At 41.9% G+C, this 18,237-nt stretch overlaps 1 protein-coding gene and 1 long non-coding RNA gene across 5 annotated transcripts in view; one reads left to right on the top strand and one right to left on the bottom strand.

Annotated features, from left to right (window-relative positions):
• SEPTIN10 (septin 10) overlaps positions 1 to 18,237 on the top strand; it is a 50,369-nt gene that overhangs the window by 20,922 nt on the left and 11,210 nt on the right. For all 3 annotated transcript variants that reach the window (XM_005889041.3, XM_014483344.2, XM_070379515.1), the window contains 7 exons: positions 1,119 to 1,236; positions 1,646 to 1,841; positions 3,715 to 3,901; positions 7,050 to 7,211; positions 8,658 to 8,754; positions 9,866 to 10,034; positions 16,678 to 16,810. In XM_005889041.3, the coding sequence (XP_005889103.2) occupies positions 1,119 to 1,236; positions 1,646 to 1,841; positions 3,715 to 3,901; positions 7,050 to 7,211; positions 8,658 to 8,754; positions 9,866 to 10,034; positions 16,678 to 16,810 (1,062 nt within the window). The remainder of the gene's footprint in view (positions 1 to 1,118; positions 1,237 to 1,645; positions 1,842 to 3,714; positions 3,902 to 7,049; positions 7,212 to 8,657; positions 8,755 to 9,865; positions 10,035 to 16,677; positions 16,811 to 18,237) is intronic.
• LOC138989899 (uncharacterized) overlaps positions 5,466 to 18,237 on the bottom strand; it is a 35,753-nt gene continuing 22,981 nt past the window's right edge. The window contains exons 3-4 of one of the 2 annotated variants that reach the window (XR_011466064.1): positions 10,081 to 10,277; positions 5,466 to 5,542 (exon numbers count right to left, since the gene is read on the bottom strand). This is a non-coding gene — a long non-coding RNA (uncharacterized lncRNA). Of the gene's footprint in view, positions 5,543 to 10,027; positions 10,278 to 18,237 lie in introns of those variants that run through there. The other variant, XR_011466063.1, reaches the window with a different exon arrangement.

Below are 18,237 nucleotides of genomic sequence, written 5' to 3'. Positions count from 1 at the left end.
CTTATATGTGGATCTTGCTCTGCTGCCCGTTTTCTTCTTCCTTGACTGTGAACTGTGTTTTTTGCTTCTTTCTGTGTAGTACTTTGGTTGTACAGTTAGGTGCTGTGGATGACACACTGGAGAGGTGCTGGACTGTCTTCTTCTGAGGAGTGTTGGCCTCTGGTCCAGCAGGTACTAGCTGAGTCACTGGCTGGTCACACTCATCTCTGTTTACAGCAGGTCTACTTCAGTTGTGCCTTCAGCACGAGGGAGGATTTCTGAGTGCTGGGACCTGATCCTTACTCCTAAAATGAGACCCATGTAGGTTTTCATGTGTTTACTGAGTCCTTTAACTTATAGACTTAAAGTCTAAGCTCCCCAGGCTGGCCATTCCAATTCCCATTTCTCTGTTCGTGTGTAGGTCAGCACTCAGCCAAAGACTTGAGGGGTGTGTGTGAGCCAACTGTGGACTCCCTCCTTTCTGGAATTTCCCCTTTCAGCTGACCTGCCTGCCCTTGTCTCCACTGGCTTCTGAACCCAGTCAGCCTAGTTCCCTCCTGAGCTCTGTCTGCTTGTACAGCAGCGGCTGGGTCTGCCTTCAGGGGAGAAGCTACAAGGGTGTGTCCCTCACTCCACAGTCTCTCTGCCTTTGGCTGCAGTGACTTGAGGGAACTGACTGTAACTAACCAGCAAGGAGGCTGAGTGTGACATAAGTTATGCTGTCACAACTGTGAGCTGGAACTCCATCTGTAACTTTGTGCTGTACCTCTTTCACTTGACATTGTAATGTGACAATTTATATCTAAAATTCATCATAAACATCTTTCATGACTTTTACACACCACACTCCATTTTGTGAGTGATTATGCCATAGTTTGAGTATTTTTCTGTGTGGGGAAATCAAATATTTTAATGTTTAAATGGTGTCAGGCTGTCATAGTAGGAAGATAATAAGAAATACATGTTTTGAGGGTCTGGACACAGGTTTCTCACAAACCAGTTGTATCCTGGGGGAGGTATAATGATCAAAAAAGTCTTTAGTTTTTTTGATAAATTATGTCTGTGCTTTCCAATATGCCTATACTCTGTCTCAGTAAAACTTTAAGAAAACTGTTGCCATTGTTTTTGTTTCCTTGCAGCAAAAAGACAGCCCTCGCTCTTTAACCATGTCTGGCCATGTTGGTTTTGAGAGTCTGCCTGATCAGCTGGTCAACAGGTCCATCCAGCAAGGCTTCTGCTTTAATATTCTCTGTGTGGGTGAGTGCCCAGCCTGTCCAGACTTTTTCGTCCTGTTCCTGTGCTCACCTCCTTGTGATGGGCAGTATGGTGCCCATTTGAGCAACCTGAGAGCACGAGTACAGATTTTCTCAGTTATTTAAGTTCTATCAGTTTTTTCTTAGCCGTGCTGCTTTAAGCTTTCTCTTTGCTCTTTAAACAGTTCAGTGCCTTCTTCAGAGTTCTGAGTAACTCGGCATACAGGGCTCATTTTTATGCTCAGCTTAGAATGAACCACCTTAGCGTGTACTTCTTTCAGGGACAATCCAGCCTTTGCAATATTTGAAATATTTGGGATTCATGAAACCAAATCACTGTAAGAGTTTATTGTTCTGTTCTTCATCTATCCTGTGCACCTGTGAATATGAATATGTATCTGCATTTCTTTCAGGAGAGACTGGAATTGGAAAATCAACGCTGATTGACACATTGTTTAATACTAATTTTGAAGACCATGAATCCTCACATTTTTACCCACATGTTAGACTTAAAGCACAGACGTATGAACTCCAGGAAAGTAACGTTCGATTGAAACTAACCATCGTGAATACAGTGGGATTTGGTGACCAAATAAACAAAGAAGAGAGGTACATGCTTTCCTCTAGTAATAAAACAGGTTTTTTCTTATTACAGAACATTTGCCTTCTTGCTATGTGTGCTGATTTGACTTTAATCTGTAGAAACCCATGACATTCTTCCCAGACTTCAATTCTTTAAATAATAAAGCAATATTTTGTTTTTGTTAACAAATTGACATTTTTCTACCCAGTTGTCTATTTTCTTTAGAATAATTTGAATCACATTTTTAAAGTGTGCATGGCAGCAAAAATAGTTTTAATTTTTTCCTGATATGACAGTTCAGTGTATATTAAGTAATTTTCAGGCAAGACCCGTTTTGTTGAAAAAAAAAAAAAAAAGGCATACATGGCAAATACATAATTACCAAATCCATGGTACATGAATTTTTTTGTGAAGTTCTAACTAAATTAGCCACATTAAGCATTGCAGGAAAGGTGTGATGATTCAATTTTAATTTATATTTTGTATTAGGTTACTTTTTTTGTCATTATTTCTCCTATCTTATTACAAAGATGATTTTGACTTAAATATGAAATTTAAGCCATAAAAGGAGAAAACAGACTGAGGCAATGACTGTTCATTCTTTTTCCTTTTTGAAATTCATATATTTTCATTATTACAGGTAGTTTTCTAGGTCCCAAAAGTTTGCTTTAGAGTGAAAATATGTTGCAAAACTGACTCTCATTATGTTTTAACCTGTTCAGCACATTTGTGTGTTCTGCTATAGATTTCAAGAAACAATTTTTGTGGGCTTTCTGGAAGAAGTATATTAGTGGAGGAGGCAAAGGCCCATGATACATGGCTTTTTTTTTAGTTTTCTATATAGGAATTATGTAAAGCTTTACTTAAATTTATCCTTAGATATTTGGTATTTTTGATGAGCTCATAAATGATATCTTTTACAAATATTTCATTTTCCATTTAATGTGTGGAAATATAATTGATCTTGTACACAGAAACTTCTGTGTATTCTCTGGTTAATTCTAGTTAATGCATCTCTAATAAATTTGTTTAGGTTTTCTATGTATGCAATAGTATAGTCTGAAAATAATGGCATTGTTCTTCCTTTCTAATTTGTTTATAAATAAGTTCTATTGATGTAAAATTTACAGACAATAAATAAGATGCATTGGTTTAAGTGTACAACTTAATTTTGACAAATGCGTAGTTTTCTACCACCAAGATGGTTATAGGAAATGTCTGTAGTCTTGGGTCCTCTCCTCACATGCCCACACGTCAGTTCTTCCCAAAGCAGAGCAGCCCCTGGGCACTGCTTTCTCTTGGGGTTAGGCATTTCAGGCAGGAGGATGGATCCATGCAAGGACTAAGCCTGTCGGCTGTGATGGGCCTTCCTCTGCTTGTAAGTAAATGAGAATAAAGTTGTGCCTCTGTCACCAGTTATGATACTTCCATGTGGGTGTGCCCTTTCCTTACTATGTTAATGCTTTCCATGCCACACAAATTTAATTTCAGAAACAAGAAGTCATGGAATTTGACTTAAGTAACTTTTATGTTGCTGATACTCATGTAGGGTAATACGCCATGTCCAGCACGGTTGCAATTAGATGCTTATCCTCCTTCAGCAGCCTGGCAGGTTTGGGGAGCCATGCCAGAGGGCTCCAGGTGTGAATGAGTGTGAGAGGCACATTCAGTGTCATTTCTGTAAAATCATTTAAGGCACAGGTTGTTCTGATAGTTTCAAAGTACTGCCTTTGTACCTGCACATTTGCACATTTATTTTATTACTGAAGTTATCTATTTAGCATAGAAGTCAACTGTTTGTTCACAGGTGAAAAAACAGATTTCAAACTTTAAATTTATGCAAATACTTTATCAAGATACCATGAATATATCATATTAAATATTTAAATATTTTTTCAGCTACCAACCAATAGTTGACTACATAGATGCTCAGTTTGAAGCTTACCTCCAAGAAGAGCTGAAGATCAAGCGCTCTCTCTTTAACTACCATGACTCCCGTGTCCACGTGTGCCTCTACTTCATCTCCCCGACAGGCCACTCCCTGAAGACACTGGATCTCTTGACCATGAAGAGCCTGGATAGCAAGGTGCGTCTGGAGAAGAACCAGTAGTTGCATTTCAGGATTTAGAGTGAACTGTTAAATATATAAATATATTTATGATATGTGCATATATCTTAACTATCTCATTCTGTATATTTTTAAAACATTTAGCAAGTTTCAATTTTAGGATATTTTACAGAGAAATTCAGTTTGGAAGATGAGATACAAAGAAAAAGTGTTAACATAAAATTTCAGTCCTTTTTTAGTGATTAAATTGCATGTCAGAATATGTGTATTCATTTTCATTTAACTATAGAATTTATTTGACACTAATTTTACTTTATGACACTATTAAATGATAAGAAGCTCACTGATGAAGATTAAGGTCTAAAGTCTCATGCAGTAAATTAATTTTAATTTGAACTGTATCCAGAAAACCTATTTTTAATTTCTGAGCCAATGAGCTATATATAAATTCAGGGAGCTGTAAGTAGTAGTATCCAGAAATTAACTCACTTCAGGTTTTTTTGTTTAAAGGATAAAGACTACACGCTCACACTAAAAAGGTCTCCAGGGTTCCCCTGTGACCTCTGACCTGGCTGAGCAGCCTGTGAGCTGGCACTGGGAGAGCATGGGGTCTACCAGGGCTGCCTTCTGTACAGGAGTCAGTGTGGGAGGCAGGTGGTGGGCATTTCAGCACAGAGACCAGCACTGTGGTCCCCTGGCTGAGACAAACCTGGAGGAGCTGGAGTGAGAGTCTGTTCACCTGATGGGATATTGTAACCATTCAGCCAGTTATCTTCACAATTGAGTCTGATGTGTGGAAATCCACCCTTACTAAAGGGACATGAATGCAGGAGTGGGCAGCTTCATCTCAGGCAGACAGAGCTCCAGGCTGAGGTCTGTGTGGAGTTGTGGGGGTGACTTTCAGGGCTCCTCTGCTACTTGATCGCCCTGTGTTCTTGGCAAGTTTCCACCACTCTGAGCTTCAGTTTCTTCACTTTTAAAATCAAAACTATCTACCTCTGAAAGAAGTCTGAGGGTGATTAAATCGATAGTGCATCTTGTTCTTAAAAGATGACTCCACTGCTCTACATGGGGAATTACCTGTGCAGCTGGTGATATGACCCCATCCGCGGGGACATCTGCTTTCAGCCTGTGTCATGTCCTTCAGCTGATGGTGATGAGCTTGGCTGGGAATGTGAAGTGCTCCACACCTGCATTTACTCATAGTGGGCCCTTACACACTCTCCCACCTCCAGGGACACTGGGCCGGCCCTCGTGGTTCTTAGAATCCCAGGCGGCACCTCAGCAACAAGCACTGGGGGACTCTGAGGATCAAGGGTTGTTCCTACAGGATCTGAGGGTACACAGCGCAGCAGGTGCAGGGGGAAGAGGATGGGAGGGAAAAGGGAGAGAGGGATCAGCCTCTATCAGGGTCTGAGGGTGGGGCATCTCGGGCTTCTCCAGTTCCCTCTTTGTGGGTGACTTTAAAGCACCCCCGTGGGACCTGGGGCCTGAAGGGAGAGGTGGGTCACCTAGACTTTCTGAAAGGAGTCCTCCAGGAGGGTGACCTGTTCCTTACCTGATGGCAGCCAGTAGCTGTGTCCTCAGGTGCTGGCTGTTTATTCTAATGGATATCTGAAACAGATGCCTCAGCAGTCAAATATCAGTCAGGTTTTCATACTACAATGAGAAAGCTTAATGTCAGCTACATACACTGGGGTGCTTCTGCTATTGATCCTGGAATCAATTAGAAGTATAACTTGGCATAGTTTACTGAATATCTAAGTATATATGATACTGAAATCAAGAACTTGGCATCAAATTTTTATATACTTTGACTAACTTATCTTGAAAGGCATTTACCCAAAATTGCTGGAAAGTTTATTTCATGGTTAGTTGGAAAAATCTTTATCCCCTTTGGAACATATTTAAGACTAATAAATCCAAATGTACACACAGTAAATCAACGTGAAGCTGGAGAAGAAAAGGATGTTTAAGAATAGAAAAAGAATTATTTTAGTTTTCATTTCTACTCTGAAAATTATACCGACAGTTCACTCTTTTGACACATGTGACTACTCAGCCTGAAGTTTTTCACTAAAAACAAGCTAATAAATAACGAAAAGCCTACAAACCCTTTAATCTGTGGTGATATCACTCCTTTGTTGATACATTAATCTTACAGAACTGGGACTTCCCTGGTGGTCCAGTGGCTACCAATGCAGGAGGCCCAGGTTCAATCCCTGGTCAGGGAACTAGATCCTGCATGCCACAATGAAGACTGAAGATCCCACACTCCACAACTCGGACCCAGCACAGCCAAATAAATAAATATTTTTTAAACATCTCACAGAACTAGTCTTCATGTCCCTGCATCTCTTCCACTCTGGCCAGTGACAGGACTTTTAAATAATGCTGAAAAACTAATTCCTTTGAGTCGTGAATGTTTTTAGTTGGTATCCATAAAATTTCCCTCTGTCGACATGTGGGTAAGATTCTGACAGTGGGGTCAGATCAGATGCATTCACTGGGAAGAGGGGCTTGCTTCAGTGAAGGCAGAGGAGGCCTGTGGCCTGACCCATAGGTCTGCTGAAATCAGTCACCAAATTACTTAGTGCTGAGATTATTAACAGATAAAAATTCTTAGTGAATTATGCAGGTGATTTCAGCTCCTCTCTTACATTCTACTTATTTTGTGTATGATAGAATTGTAAGAGACAGAGGGGGAAATGTGAGATTTCTGAACCTGACTTCAGATGCAGGATGAACTTTGTAAGAGCTCTGCTTCTGAAAAGCAGTTATTACCAGGCCAGCATTTGCAGGAATGGCTGTGTAGGGCTGTCTGGTAAGAATGAAGCAGTGATTTCTACATCAGGAGCCTTCAAGCTTTTCCCTTGAAGGGCCAGGTAGTACATACTTCAGGCTTCACAGGTCATGGGCCTCTGGTGCAACTGCTCACTTCTGCTGTTACAGAATGAAAGTGATCACAGGAAACACATGATGTGTAATGAGTGGGCTTGGCCGTGTTTCAGGAACTCTTTACCTATGTAAACAGGCAATGAGTGGACCATAGTTTGCCTGTCCTAAGGAAATCTGTCAGAGCTTGAGTGGTTTTGAATTCAGAAACTTTGTTATTAAAAAATAAACCCTCGAATCATAAGATTTTGTTTTTCTTTATTCTTAATAGGTGAACATTATACCAGTGATTGCCAAAGCAGATGCCATTTCTAAAACTGAATTACAGAAGTTTAAGATCAAGCTCATGAGTGAACTGGTCAGCAATGGTGTTCAGATATACCAATTCCCAACAGATGATGAAACTATTGCTAAGATCAATGCTTCAATGAATGTAAGCTCTTAATTGAATAATTCTGTTTTATATACAAAAAAAGTGACATTGCTACTACATTTGTGAGCATTTTTCTTCCCTCCCTACTTTCACCTAAATGAAGTGATACATTTGTGAGACTGGGATTCTCCTTCTGTGGAACCATTTTTTATTTCCTTAGTAAGAGTCCTTTCTGTCCTGTCTTAAGGACAGGAGAAGACGGCACAGCCTCCCTCTTGAGAGACTTTACAGGGAGCTTTCTAATCTGGTATTTAAGCTCCTCCCTTACAGTATCACAAGTACATGTGAAACATTCACATAACTTTTGTGTTTTAATATAGAATATATTTAGTATATATTTTAATTATACATAACAGTATGATTTAAAATGACTAAGTCCTTTGTGTTACTTCAGGCTACCAAATTTCTTAAATACTTGGTTGGATTTTGACAGATCAAAGGTTTTGGAGTTCTTGTGGAACTTCCTAACCTCCCTGAGACTGTTAACTTACCTATAAAATGGGGCTCCCCATTTTCCTGAGACTGTTAACTTACCTATAAAACAGGTAAATGTTTTTAAAACAAAGGAGACAGCTTTGTTCACTGGTTGGCAGTGACATTCAGTACCTGTTCATTCCATTTCTCCTCTATTCCTTTTCTGATTTTTTCACACTTTGTCCATATTAAGATACTTAAACTAAATATATAAAAAGCTGACTTATGTAAAGGAAGTGATAATTCCTGTGTGTTAAACTCTTTATATCTGATTTTGTGTGTGTGTGCCCACCTGGAATACATTTTCAGAGGGTAACAATTAAGAGATTACACAATCATTAAATATTAAACATAATACTGTTTACATTAGATTTTCCCCTAAATTAATCCTCAGTGTCTGACAGGACAGTCTCCTCACTGCCATTAAATACAGCCACTGTGTCTTTTTTCACAATCTTCCTCTTGCTTCCTCTTGCTGTGCTATTTCTTCTATTCTGCTTGCTCTGTCTCCAGCTTGGTTGTGTCTTCCTGCCACAGAGATCTCTCCCTCCTCTACATTTCTGTAACATTTGTAGTTAGCATAGTTTGGGACTTAAATACTACTTGATATTGGTGTTATGTATGTATGTATACCCTAAATATAGTTATATACTTTAGTTATATGATGTGTATGTGATTTCTTCAACAGTCTTTTATATCCAAGACCATGAGGTAAATGATACCTGTGCTAGAATTCTTTTTTTTTTGTATTCTTATAGCAAAGTTGGAATGCATGTGGGGCATTCTCAGTAACTACTTTTCTCTGTAGGGCCTGAGGATGACCATAGAACAGCTGGCATATATTCACAGGGCAGGTTTTAAAAGCTAAGGCATAGCAGACCATTTGACTTTAACACACTTGTCATTTAGTAAATGTCCTTTTCTCTGTTGCCATTGGTATGAGATGTGATTGATATGCTGGCTCCTTTGCAGGGACACCTGCCATTTGCTGTGGTGGGAAGTATGGATGAAGTGAAAGTTGGAAACAAGATGGTCAAAGCTCGCCAGTATCCCTGGGGCGTCGTACAAGGTAAAGGAGATCTACGAGGACATGTGTGCTTGCCTGACAGTCTAAAAGCTGCATTTAGTGCATCCTCGGAGGCAATGCTTATTTTGGGTTCTGACTAGCTGTCAGAAGGGCTGGCTGTGTTCTGTTTTAGCCACGTCTGCAGAGCCAAATAGAGCCTCCCCACTTCTTGTGTTAGACCAGTTAGTTACCTGTCAAGGTGTGCTAAGACACTCAGAAGGTAGGAACCACTAGTTGGGTACTTTGAACAGAATTTGAGTGTAAATAGTATTGTTTAAACATAGTACATAAATTAATTACTAGTTAATTCTGGAACACAATAAACCTTATAAATTTATATATTTTTACTTATAAAAGTATTGCCAACTATTTCCCAAACAGTCAGCCAAATGAAGATTTTTAGCATGTATCTAACATTGCAATGAGTATGAAATTAACTGTCTGGTTCATTCACTCATGGTACTAACTAATGGGGAAATAGACTACCCCTGCTGATAATGGTTTCTCAGTGTTGTTTTTTTAATTGACAAATTTTTTAATTAGTGGAAAATATTTACAAAACTTAACATTTTTAATGTTTAGAAAATATAAAGATAATTGTATTTACAACTATTGGTCACAATTAGGTACCTGACTCAGGACCACAAATGTGGCATAGTGGTTGTACAAGGATTTGATAATCACAGCAGGCACAGATGGTGTTGTTGAGTGTGCAGAATTTACCACCTTGAAGTTTTAGTGAAAAAATGTTATATACTCTTCTCAGGTGGTACGTGAAATGTCCTAAGGATGGTTTATAAACTGGTAACAAAATATTAGTGAAATTAGTGGAGCATACAGTACCAGATAGAATATATTTCTTTCCTGTTTCCCTTGGCTACCAAATTTAAGCCAGCGCTCTGGTCTGTTAATGAGCACTGCCTGTAATTTGGTGTGTGTGATACAAGAAGTGCTTCCTTGGCTACTTGGGTGAAACAGCCATAGCTGTTCGTCAGACTGATCATTTCGCTGTTGCTTATTTCAAATATGTTTTCATTTACTCATCCATTCAACAAATACCAATTGTGTGTCAGGACTGAAAGTCACTATTGGTATTTTCTCTCTCTCTGGCTAGTGGAGAATGAAAACCACTGCGACTTTGTCAAGCTCCGGGAGATGCTCATTTGTACAAATATGGAGGATCTTCGAGACCAGACCCACACGAGGCATTATGAGCTGTACCGGCGCCGCAAGCTGGAGGAGATGGGCTTCATGGATGTGGGCCCAGAGAACCAGCCACTCAGGTGAGCAGCCAGCCAACGGAGGAGTGGGTGGCAGGGAGGATGGTACCTCTTTATCTGTCCAGGATGACAGGAGAATCTCCCACACCATGAAAGACCACTTAATAATGATTTATTATCACGGTTTCTATGCTGCTTGAATCACTGGAAGGCTTCTTGCTCTTGGAGGTCTCCAAGTCCTCATCCGACTCAGGGAGTTACGTAGAAGGAAGAACACAAGGTAGAATCTCAGGATTCCAGTACCTGCTGAAATAGAAACCAAAGGAAAAAACTCTCATTATTTGATTTTAATTTTGTATTTATATGAAAAAAATGAAAGTATATTATTATTTAAAAAGTTGGAAGATGAAATCATTAAATAAAACTATGAAGCTGTTGTCTCTCATCCTGATGGAAGTTCTGGAATGACTAAATGTAGGAAAATTTCTTATAAAGGAAGCATGAACATTTTTGTGGGGAGTCAGAGATTAGACTAAAGGTATTACCATAAGTTACAGGAACTATAACTTGCTCAGTGGTTAGAGCATGAAGTGTTGTTGGAACTTCTTTTATTATTCTATATGCTGATACACTCCTGAGGTCTTTTTTTAAAATTAAACTATGCAAACGTGCTAAATCAGGTTTATTTTTATGTCACATTCCTAAACAATTCTGCTCAGGACCAGCACTGTTTTAAATCTGCTATGGGACCAAGGGTTCCTCGGCATCTCATTCTGACTCTGCAGCCCCTCCGTGGTGTCCTGTCTGCACCAGAGCAAACACCATGAGAGGGGGGAGCCCTAGAGCCAGCTGCCACTGCACGTGACCTTTGGGAAGGTTTAATATCAGGTGAGGCTAAACACTTTTCCATTCTACAGATTAATGAGTGTTTTAGCTCTGGCAGCGTAATAAACTAAGAATTCTATATAGCTCACCCTCCTCACCAATTTTGGGCGTGCTATAACAGACTGGTTCTAGTAAAGTGATTTTCTCTGCTGAAGAGAAATTGTCCAGCACTGGCATCCCTAGTGTTTCCCAGAGGAGGCTTCATTTCTCATTCTTCCAAGTCTGAGGTTACACAGGGGTCTCTGTGTGCATGAGTGAGAAGAGGGATAGATCAGTTATCAGTCACCTGTGGGTGATGTAGAAATACAGGCTCGGAATTTCTGGATATGGAATCTAAGAATCACATTTAAGTTAAAATCCGCATCCAGCCCTTTGTCAGGTATGTCCTGCTGGTCAGTGGGTAGATGTGCACCATGGGATAGAGAGACCCTGCCTGTGGAGGGCCCCAGAGTGGAAGACGCTCCTGCCCTGTTATGATGAGCAGAAGCTGGGCATGAGGAGACCCAGGCGGGAGGCTGCTATGGGCATCCAAGCACAAACACAGGGGGTTGGTAGTGGTGGTGGCAGGGGGATGGTCAGATGCGTGTTTACCCTTCCAGGGGAACTGGAAGGTGAACTTAATGGGACTCAGGAAGGGAGAGGTGGGCCATGTTGAGGGGGACTGGGTTGTGCTGTCACTGTACAGCAGTGCAATATAGTCCATTCGCTTCCTTTGCCATTCTCAGAAGAGCAGGCCATGTCAGTCATGATTACGGTGCTGGCCAGGGCTTGCAGGTTCGAAGGGAGAAAACCAGCAGTTTCATTCTACTGTTGGAGTGGAAGGATGAACAGACCATTTCCAGTCTTTCTTCCAGGACAGTGAGATGTCTTATGGGCCCAACTTAGGACGTGTGCCCATGTCTTGGCAGGGTGGGCGTGAGCCTGACTGGCTGTCCCACCAAGACGCCTCCTGTGGGGAGAAGTAGAATAGCAATACAACTGGAGACAGGTGGTGGGCAGGCAAGGTGAACAGCCATTCTTTTAGTATTTCTTCAGTTTGGGAAGCATTGTCCACTGGACAGGTGGAGAATGGGAAAGGAGGCTCTTCAGTGGATGGTAGGTGAGAGGGTAGGAGCAGTGGCTACAGGCTGCTGAAAGAGGATGGATGGCAGAAGCAGGAAGGATAAGGACTCCACTCGGGGATGGGGGGGCCTGCCTGCTGCCCAGGAGCTGGTGGGCCTCTACCCTGCCCTGGCCTGCAAGTCCTAACGAGACAAGATTCCCTGGGCCAGGCATGCACAGTATCTCTCCTCTTCATGCTTTCTCATTTGTGGATACACTGTTTGATAAAACTTCTGTCATTCTTTCTAGTCTGGGGTCTTAGGAAGGTTTCAGGAGTGTGGTTTCAAGAACTTATATTCCGTCTTTTGGGGGATCTTCCCATTTACTTCGTGTGTGTGCAACAGCAGTCACTATAATTTGCTTGGCATGTAAAATCTGTCCCTCGATATTGTATCAACTAGAAAAATAAGCCTGTCTGGATGACCTCTTCTCTTTAAGACCCCGCTTCCTCCCTGCAGCATCTTCATTTCCTTTCACTGACTGGTTGTGCGGAGTTGTGATTCATGTCCCAGTCTACCCACGCCAATCTCGTGCTTTTCATGAGGTTCAGGTAATGGCATTGTGTGTACCCTTAAGGTCTTAATTAACTGATCTTTAATTATTTAAACTACATAAAACATGCTTTTATAAACCTCAAATCCCTAAGCTACTTTAGATGAACATAACAGTCTTGTTGATCATCATTGCTCTAGAGTTTGGAAGGTCGATTTGTGTGGTATTTTAGAGTTCCTTAAGTGTCTGGAAAAATTTCTGTGTCATACACTTTGTTTCTTTGGAACTCTCAAGAAGTAGTTCCCTTTCTGTGTTTGGCCTACAGCAGAAGTGGGGGCGCTCAGCAGTCCTGGGAGAGCTGGACCCTAAGCTCACGGATGAGGTCCCAAGAGAGGGTCCTTACAGTTGGCTCTGTAAGCTTCCATGTCACGGTGGGCACGTGTGACAGATGGAGAGCACATCAGAGCAGTGCTTCCCTTTACCTTCTGCTGAGGCATCATTTTAGGCAGGATTTATCGGGGTTATGAATGTGGGCTTTGGAGCACGTCTGACCAGGTTCCAGCTCCAGTTCTGCCCTTGCTAACTCTGTCCCTCTGGGCAGATGACCTCACTCTGAGCATCAGCACACTAACCCTGCAGGACAGTGTTGGTGCCTGTTCTTCAAGGTGCCACAGGGATTAGTGAGAGTCCAGACCAGTCCCTGCTGCTGCTGCTAAGTTGCTTCATTCATGTCCAACTCTGTGCGACCCCATAGACAGCAGCCCACCAGGCTCCGCCATCCCTGGGATTCTCCAGGCAAGAACACTGGAGTGGGTTGCCATTTCCTTCTCCAATGCATGAAAGTGAAAAGTGAAAGTGAAGTCGCTCAGTCGTGTACGACTCTTTGCAACCCCATGGACTGCTGCCTAGCAGGCTCCTCCGTCCATGGGATTTTCCAGGCAAGAGTACTGGAATAGGGTGCCACAGCTATTAAGTGTCTGGTCTTTTCTCTTTGTCAAGTGGCTTGACTTTCCTCCTAAACAACTCAAGGGCTTGTGTAAATAAATTTCTGAGAACATTTTAAAAGTTAGATTTGACATGATTTAGATACATTATTTAAACCAAGTTATGTCTTTAAAAGCTATCAGTCCAGTGTAGGACCACTGAAATGTGAGTGAAGGTGGCATGACTGATTTAGAGCCTTCTTTAAAACAAGACCAAAACAAACACAGAAAAAATAAAACAAAAAAAAAAACCTCATAAGAAATAAGATGCCTCCTTGAGATCAGAGGCATTAATGTGATCATCGAGAACACTGTGTATATTTATAAACTTTGCTCCTAAAGACAATGTATAGGATTGTTGCTCCTTGGAACACATGCTGTAAGTACCACACACTCATGCTCAGCTGTAAGAACTAATGTGTAACATTTCTTACTCTGATTTTCCTTCAGTTCAGTTCAGTTACTCAGTCCTGTCTAACTCTTTGTGACCCCATGGACTGCAACACACCAGGCTTCCCTGTCCATCACCAACTCCCAGACCTTGCTCAAACTCATGTCCATTGAGTCAGTGATGCTGTCCAACCATATCATCCTCTGTCATCCCCTTCTCCTCCTGCCTTCAGTCTTTCCCAGCATCAGGGTCTTTTCCAATGAGTCAGTTCTTCTCATCATGAGGCCAGAGTACTGGAGTTTCCGTTTCAGCATCAGTCCTTCCAATGAACACCCAGGACTGATCTCCTTGCAGTCCAAGGGACTCTCAAGAGCCTTCTCCAACACCACAGTTCAAAAGCATCCATTCTTCGGCACTCAGCTTTCTTTATGGTTCAACTCTCACATCCATACATGACTACTGGAAAAACCATAGCTTTGACTAGATGGACCTTTGTTGACAAAGTAATGTCTCTGCTTTTTAATATGCTATCTATGCTGGCCATAGCTTTTCTTCCAAGGAGCAAGCGTCTTTTAGTTTCATGGCTGCAGTCACCACCTGCAGTGGTTCTGGAGCCCGCCAAAATAAAGTTCTCACTGTTTCCATTGTTTCCTCATCTGTTTGCCATGAAGTGATGGGACTGTATGCCATGATCTTAGTTTTCTTAATGTTGAGTTTTAAGCCAACTTTTTCACTCTGTTCTTTCACTTTCATCAAGAGGCTCTTTAGTTCTTCTTCACTTTCTGCCATAAAGGTGATGTCATCTGCATATCTGAGGTTATTGATATTTCTCCCAGAAATCTTGATTTCAGCTTGTGCTTCATCTAGCCCCGCATTTTACATGATGTACTCTGCATATAAGTTAAATAAGCAGGGTGACAGTACAGCCTTGACATACTCCTTTCCCAATCTGGAAACAGTCCATTGTTCCATGTCCAATTCTAACTGTTGCTTCTTGACCTGCATACAGATTTCTCAGGAGGCAAGTCTGGTGGTCTGGTATTCCCATCTCTTGAAGAATTTTCCACAGTTTGTTGTGATCCACACAGTCAAAGGCTTCGACATAATCAATAAAGCAGAAGTATGTTTTTCTGGAACTCTCTTGCTTTTTTGATGATCCAGCAGATGTTGGCAATTTGATCTCTGGTTCCTCTGCCTTTTCTAAATCCAGCTTGAACATCTGGAAGTTCACAGTTCATGTAATGTTGAAGCCTGGCTTGGAGAATTTTGAGCATTACTTTGCTAGCGTGTGAGATGACTGCAATTGTGCACTAGTTTGAACATTCTTTGGCTTTGCCTTTCTTTGGAATTGGAATGAAAACTGACCAATTTTCCTTAAAGGTATACAGTTCTATCCATAAAAGATTTATTTCTCTGGTTAGACAAGATTAGTAAAATTCCTAAATTTTATCACATTTTAAATCTACTTAGCTATAAAGTATTTTCATAAGCAGTAGAAATTTCTAATCATGACACACCTGTTAAAGTCAGTTTATTGTATTCCCTGTTAAACATTGGGACGTTCTCTCAGTGAGCTGCGGTGGAAGGGCTCAGCGCTTCTGCATGTGGGGAGGTCTGTGGTTCCTCTGAAATTTCACAGGCAAGAGAGGCGCTTGCCATGGAGTTCCAGGAAGTCCCTGCTCTGTGGGCTACACTGGCCCTACTTCCCTGCAGTCTCTGTCATTAGATGAACATTTATGAAGAAACCGTAGTGTCAGAGAGCTCTGCTGGACAGCTGGATTACAAAGATGCTGAGCTGGTGGAAGAGAGATGCAGTTGGGGTGGGAATGCCCAGGAAGAAGTATAAACAAAGAGCCATGGAAGTGTGTGGAGGGAACAGGGGATTCCACCCAGGGAGACTAGAAGCGGATTCCTGGAGGGATAGGACTTGTAGGGCAGAGTGAGGGCAGGGCAGCAGGCAGTGGCTGGAGCAAGAGATGTGTGCCTGAAACCTGAGGAGGAGAGGTCTGTTTGCAGGATTCTGCAGTTTCTAAAGTGCTCTCGTTTTGAAGATAATATAACTAATGCAGAAGGAAAAGATAAAAGAGATCTGTGTTTTTGGTGGAAAAATCTGAGGAGTGGCAGGAAGAACAAAATGAAAGAAAGATGAACTCAAATCTTAGAGCTCAATTAGATTATTAAAACAGTGAAGGCAGAAAAGCTCAAAGACCAAGTTGGGCTGAACAGTGTGTCTGTAGAAATCAAAATAAGCCTGGACTGAGATGATGTTGGGGTCCCAGGCTGAACTCCCAGACCCTGGTGATCAGACGTGGTGACGAATAGAGGGGAGGAGTCCAGAGAAGTGGATGGAGGAACCCGTGTGGGGTGAAACGAGCACTTTTGGGAGTGCTGGCACAGCAGGGACCCACAGACAGACCCGTGCTCCCTGAAGGAGGTGGGTTCTCCCTGCCTGTGGCTCCCTGGAGGCACACACGCGGTGACAGTCACGAGGCCTAACCTGGAAGTTTGAATGTTTGCAGGTTTCTACGTCATCTTGCTAACATGCTGCTGCTGCTGCTAAGTCGCTTCAGTCATGTCCGACTCTGTGCGACCCCATAGACAGCAGCCCACCAGGCTCTGCCGTCCCTGGGATTCTCCAGGCAAGAACACTGGAGTGGGTTGCCATTTCCTTCTCCAATGCATGAAAGTGAAAAGTGAAAGTGAAGTCGCTCAGTCGTGTCCGACTCTTTGCGACCCCATGGACTGCAGCCTACCAGGCTCCTCCACCCATGGGATTTTCCAGGCAAGAGTACTGGAGTGGGGTGCCATTGCCTTCTCCGTTGCTAACATGAGAGTAACACAAATAACTTTTCAGTCTTCAGGAGACCTACGAAGCCAAGAGACACGAGTTCTATGGTGAGCGCCAGAGGAAGGAAGAAGAGATGAAGCAGCTATTTGTGCAGCGCGTGAAGGAGAAAGAAGCCATCCTGAAAGAAGCTGAGAGAGAGGCAAGTGTGCTATTTGCTGTGATTTCTATTTGGGGTGTCCTATTAACCTGGGGGTCTATCTCAAGAATTAACAGGTGGTTTTGAAGACGAGCTGTTCTTTAAGAGTAGCTATTCTAACATGTAGTCTTTAGATGCAGAATTTTACCAAAAAAAAAAAAAAAAAAAATCACAGGCTGAAAACAAAAAATTTTGCCTTTGTGAACAAAGTGTCTTTGATTAGAAGTGGTGTATTGAGTGCTGGTAGAGGACTACATTACCAAGAAGGGTTTCAACTATCTTAACTAGGAGGCAGAGATGCTTTAGCTAAGGTTTGATAAGCCCTTTTGAGTTTTGAGAGTCACTCACACTGTTGTTTGCTGGAAGTGGGTGGCTCAGAGCTGTTGAGTGTGAAGTCAGGCTTCCTGGGGGAGGTGGGTGGTCCAGGTGGCCTTTGGGTGGCCTTGGCACAGAATTATCTGCAAAGAATTTTGTTTGGTTCTCTTTAGTTTTGTTTGCTTGTGGTTCTTCAAGGATAAATTTTACCTTTACTTGAGTTAAGGTATCTTCTGTAGACTTAACTGCAATGGCTGCATCTAAGTAAATGGATTCTAAGTTAAGCTGAGGATCAAAAAGGAAGAGCTGCAAAAAAAAATTTCTGAGAGAAGACAGGAATGTTAATACAAATGAACTTGCTAATATGAGAGTTCCTGAAGAGTTATTTGTTGTTCTTGTTCAGTCACTCAGTCATGTCCAACTCTTTGAGAGCCTATGGACTACAGCACAGCAGGCTTCCCTGTCCTTCACCATCTTCCAGAGCTTGCTCAAACTTCTGTTCATTGAGTCAGTGATGCCATCCAACAATCTCATACTGTCGTCCCCTTCTCCTCCTGCCTTCAGTCTTTCCCAGCATCAGGGTCTTTTCCAGTGAGTCAACTCTTCACATCAGGTGGCCAAAGTATTGGAGCTTCAGCATCAGTCCTTCCAATGAATACTCAGGATTGATTTCTTTTAGTATTGACTGGTTTTATCTCCTTGCAGTCCAAGGGACTCTCTAGAGTCTTCTGCAACACCACAGTTCAAAAGCATCAATCCTTCGGCCCTCAGCCTTCTTTATGGTCCAACTCTCACATCCATCCATGACTACTGGAAAAACCATAGCTCTGACCATACGGACCTTTGTTGGCAAAGTAATGTCTCTGCTTTTTAATATGCTATCTAGGTTGGTCATAGCTTTTCTTCCAAGAAACAAGCGTCTTTTCATTTCACGGCTGCAGTCATCATCTGCAATGATTTTGGAGCCAAAGAAAATGAGGTCTGTCACTGTTTCCATTGTTTCCCCATCTATTTGCCACGAAGTGATGGGACTATATACCATGATCTTAGTTTTCTGAAGTTTTAAGAAAACTTAAAAAAGTTTCAAACCAACTTTTTCACTCTCCTCTTTCATC

The sequence above is a fragment of the Bos mutus genome, chromosome 11 (genome assembly GCF_027580195.1).
Source record: "Bos mutus isolate GX-2022 chromosome 11, NWIPB_WYAK_1.1, whole genome shotgun sequence".
NCBI classification, from domain to species: domain Eukaryota; kingdom Metazoa; phylum Chordata; class Mammalia; order Artiodactyla; family Bovidae; genus Bos; species Bos mutus.
The sequence above is the reverse complement of the archived record's forward strand: the minus strand, read 5'-3'. Positions and strand labels throughout refer to the sequence as shown.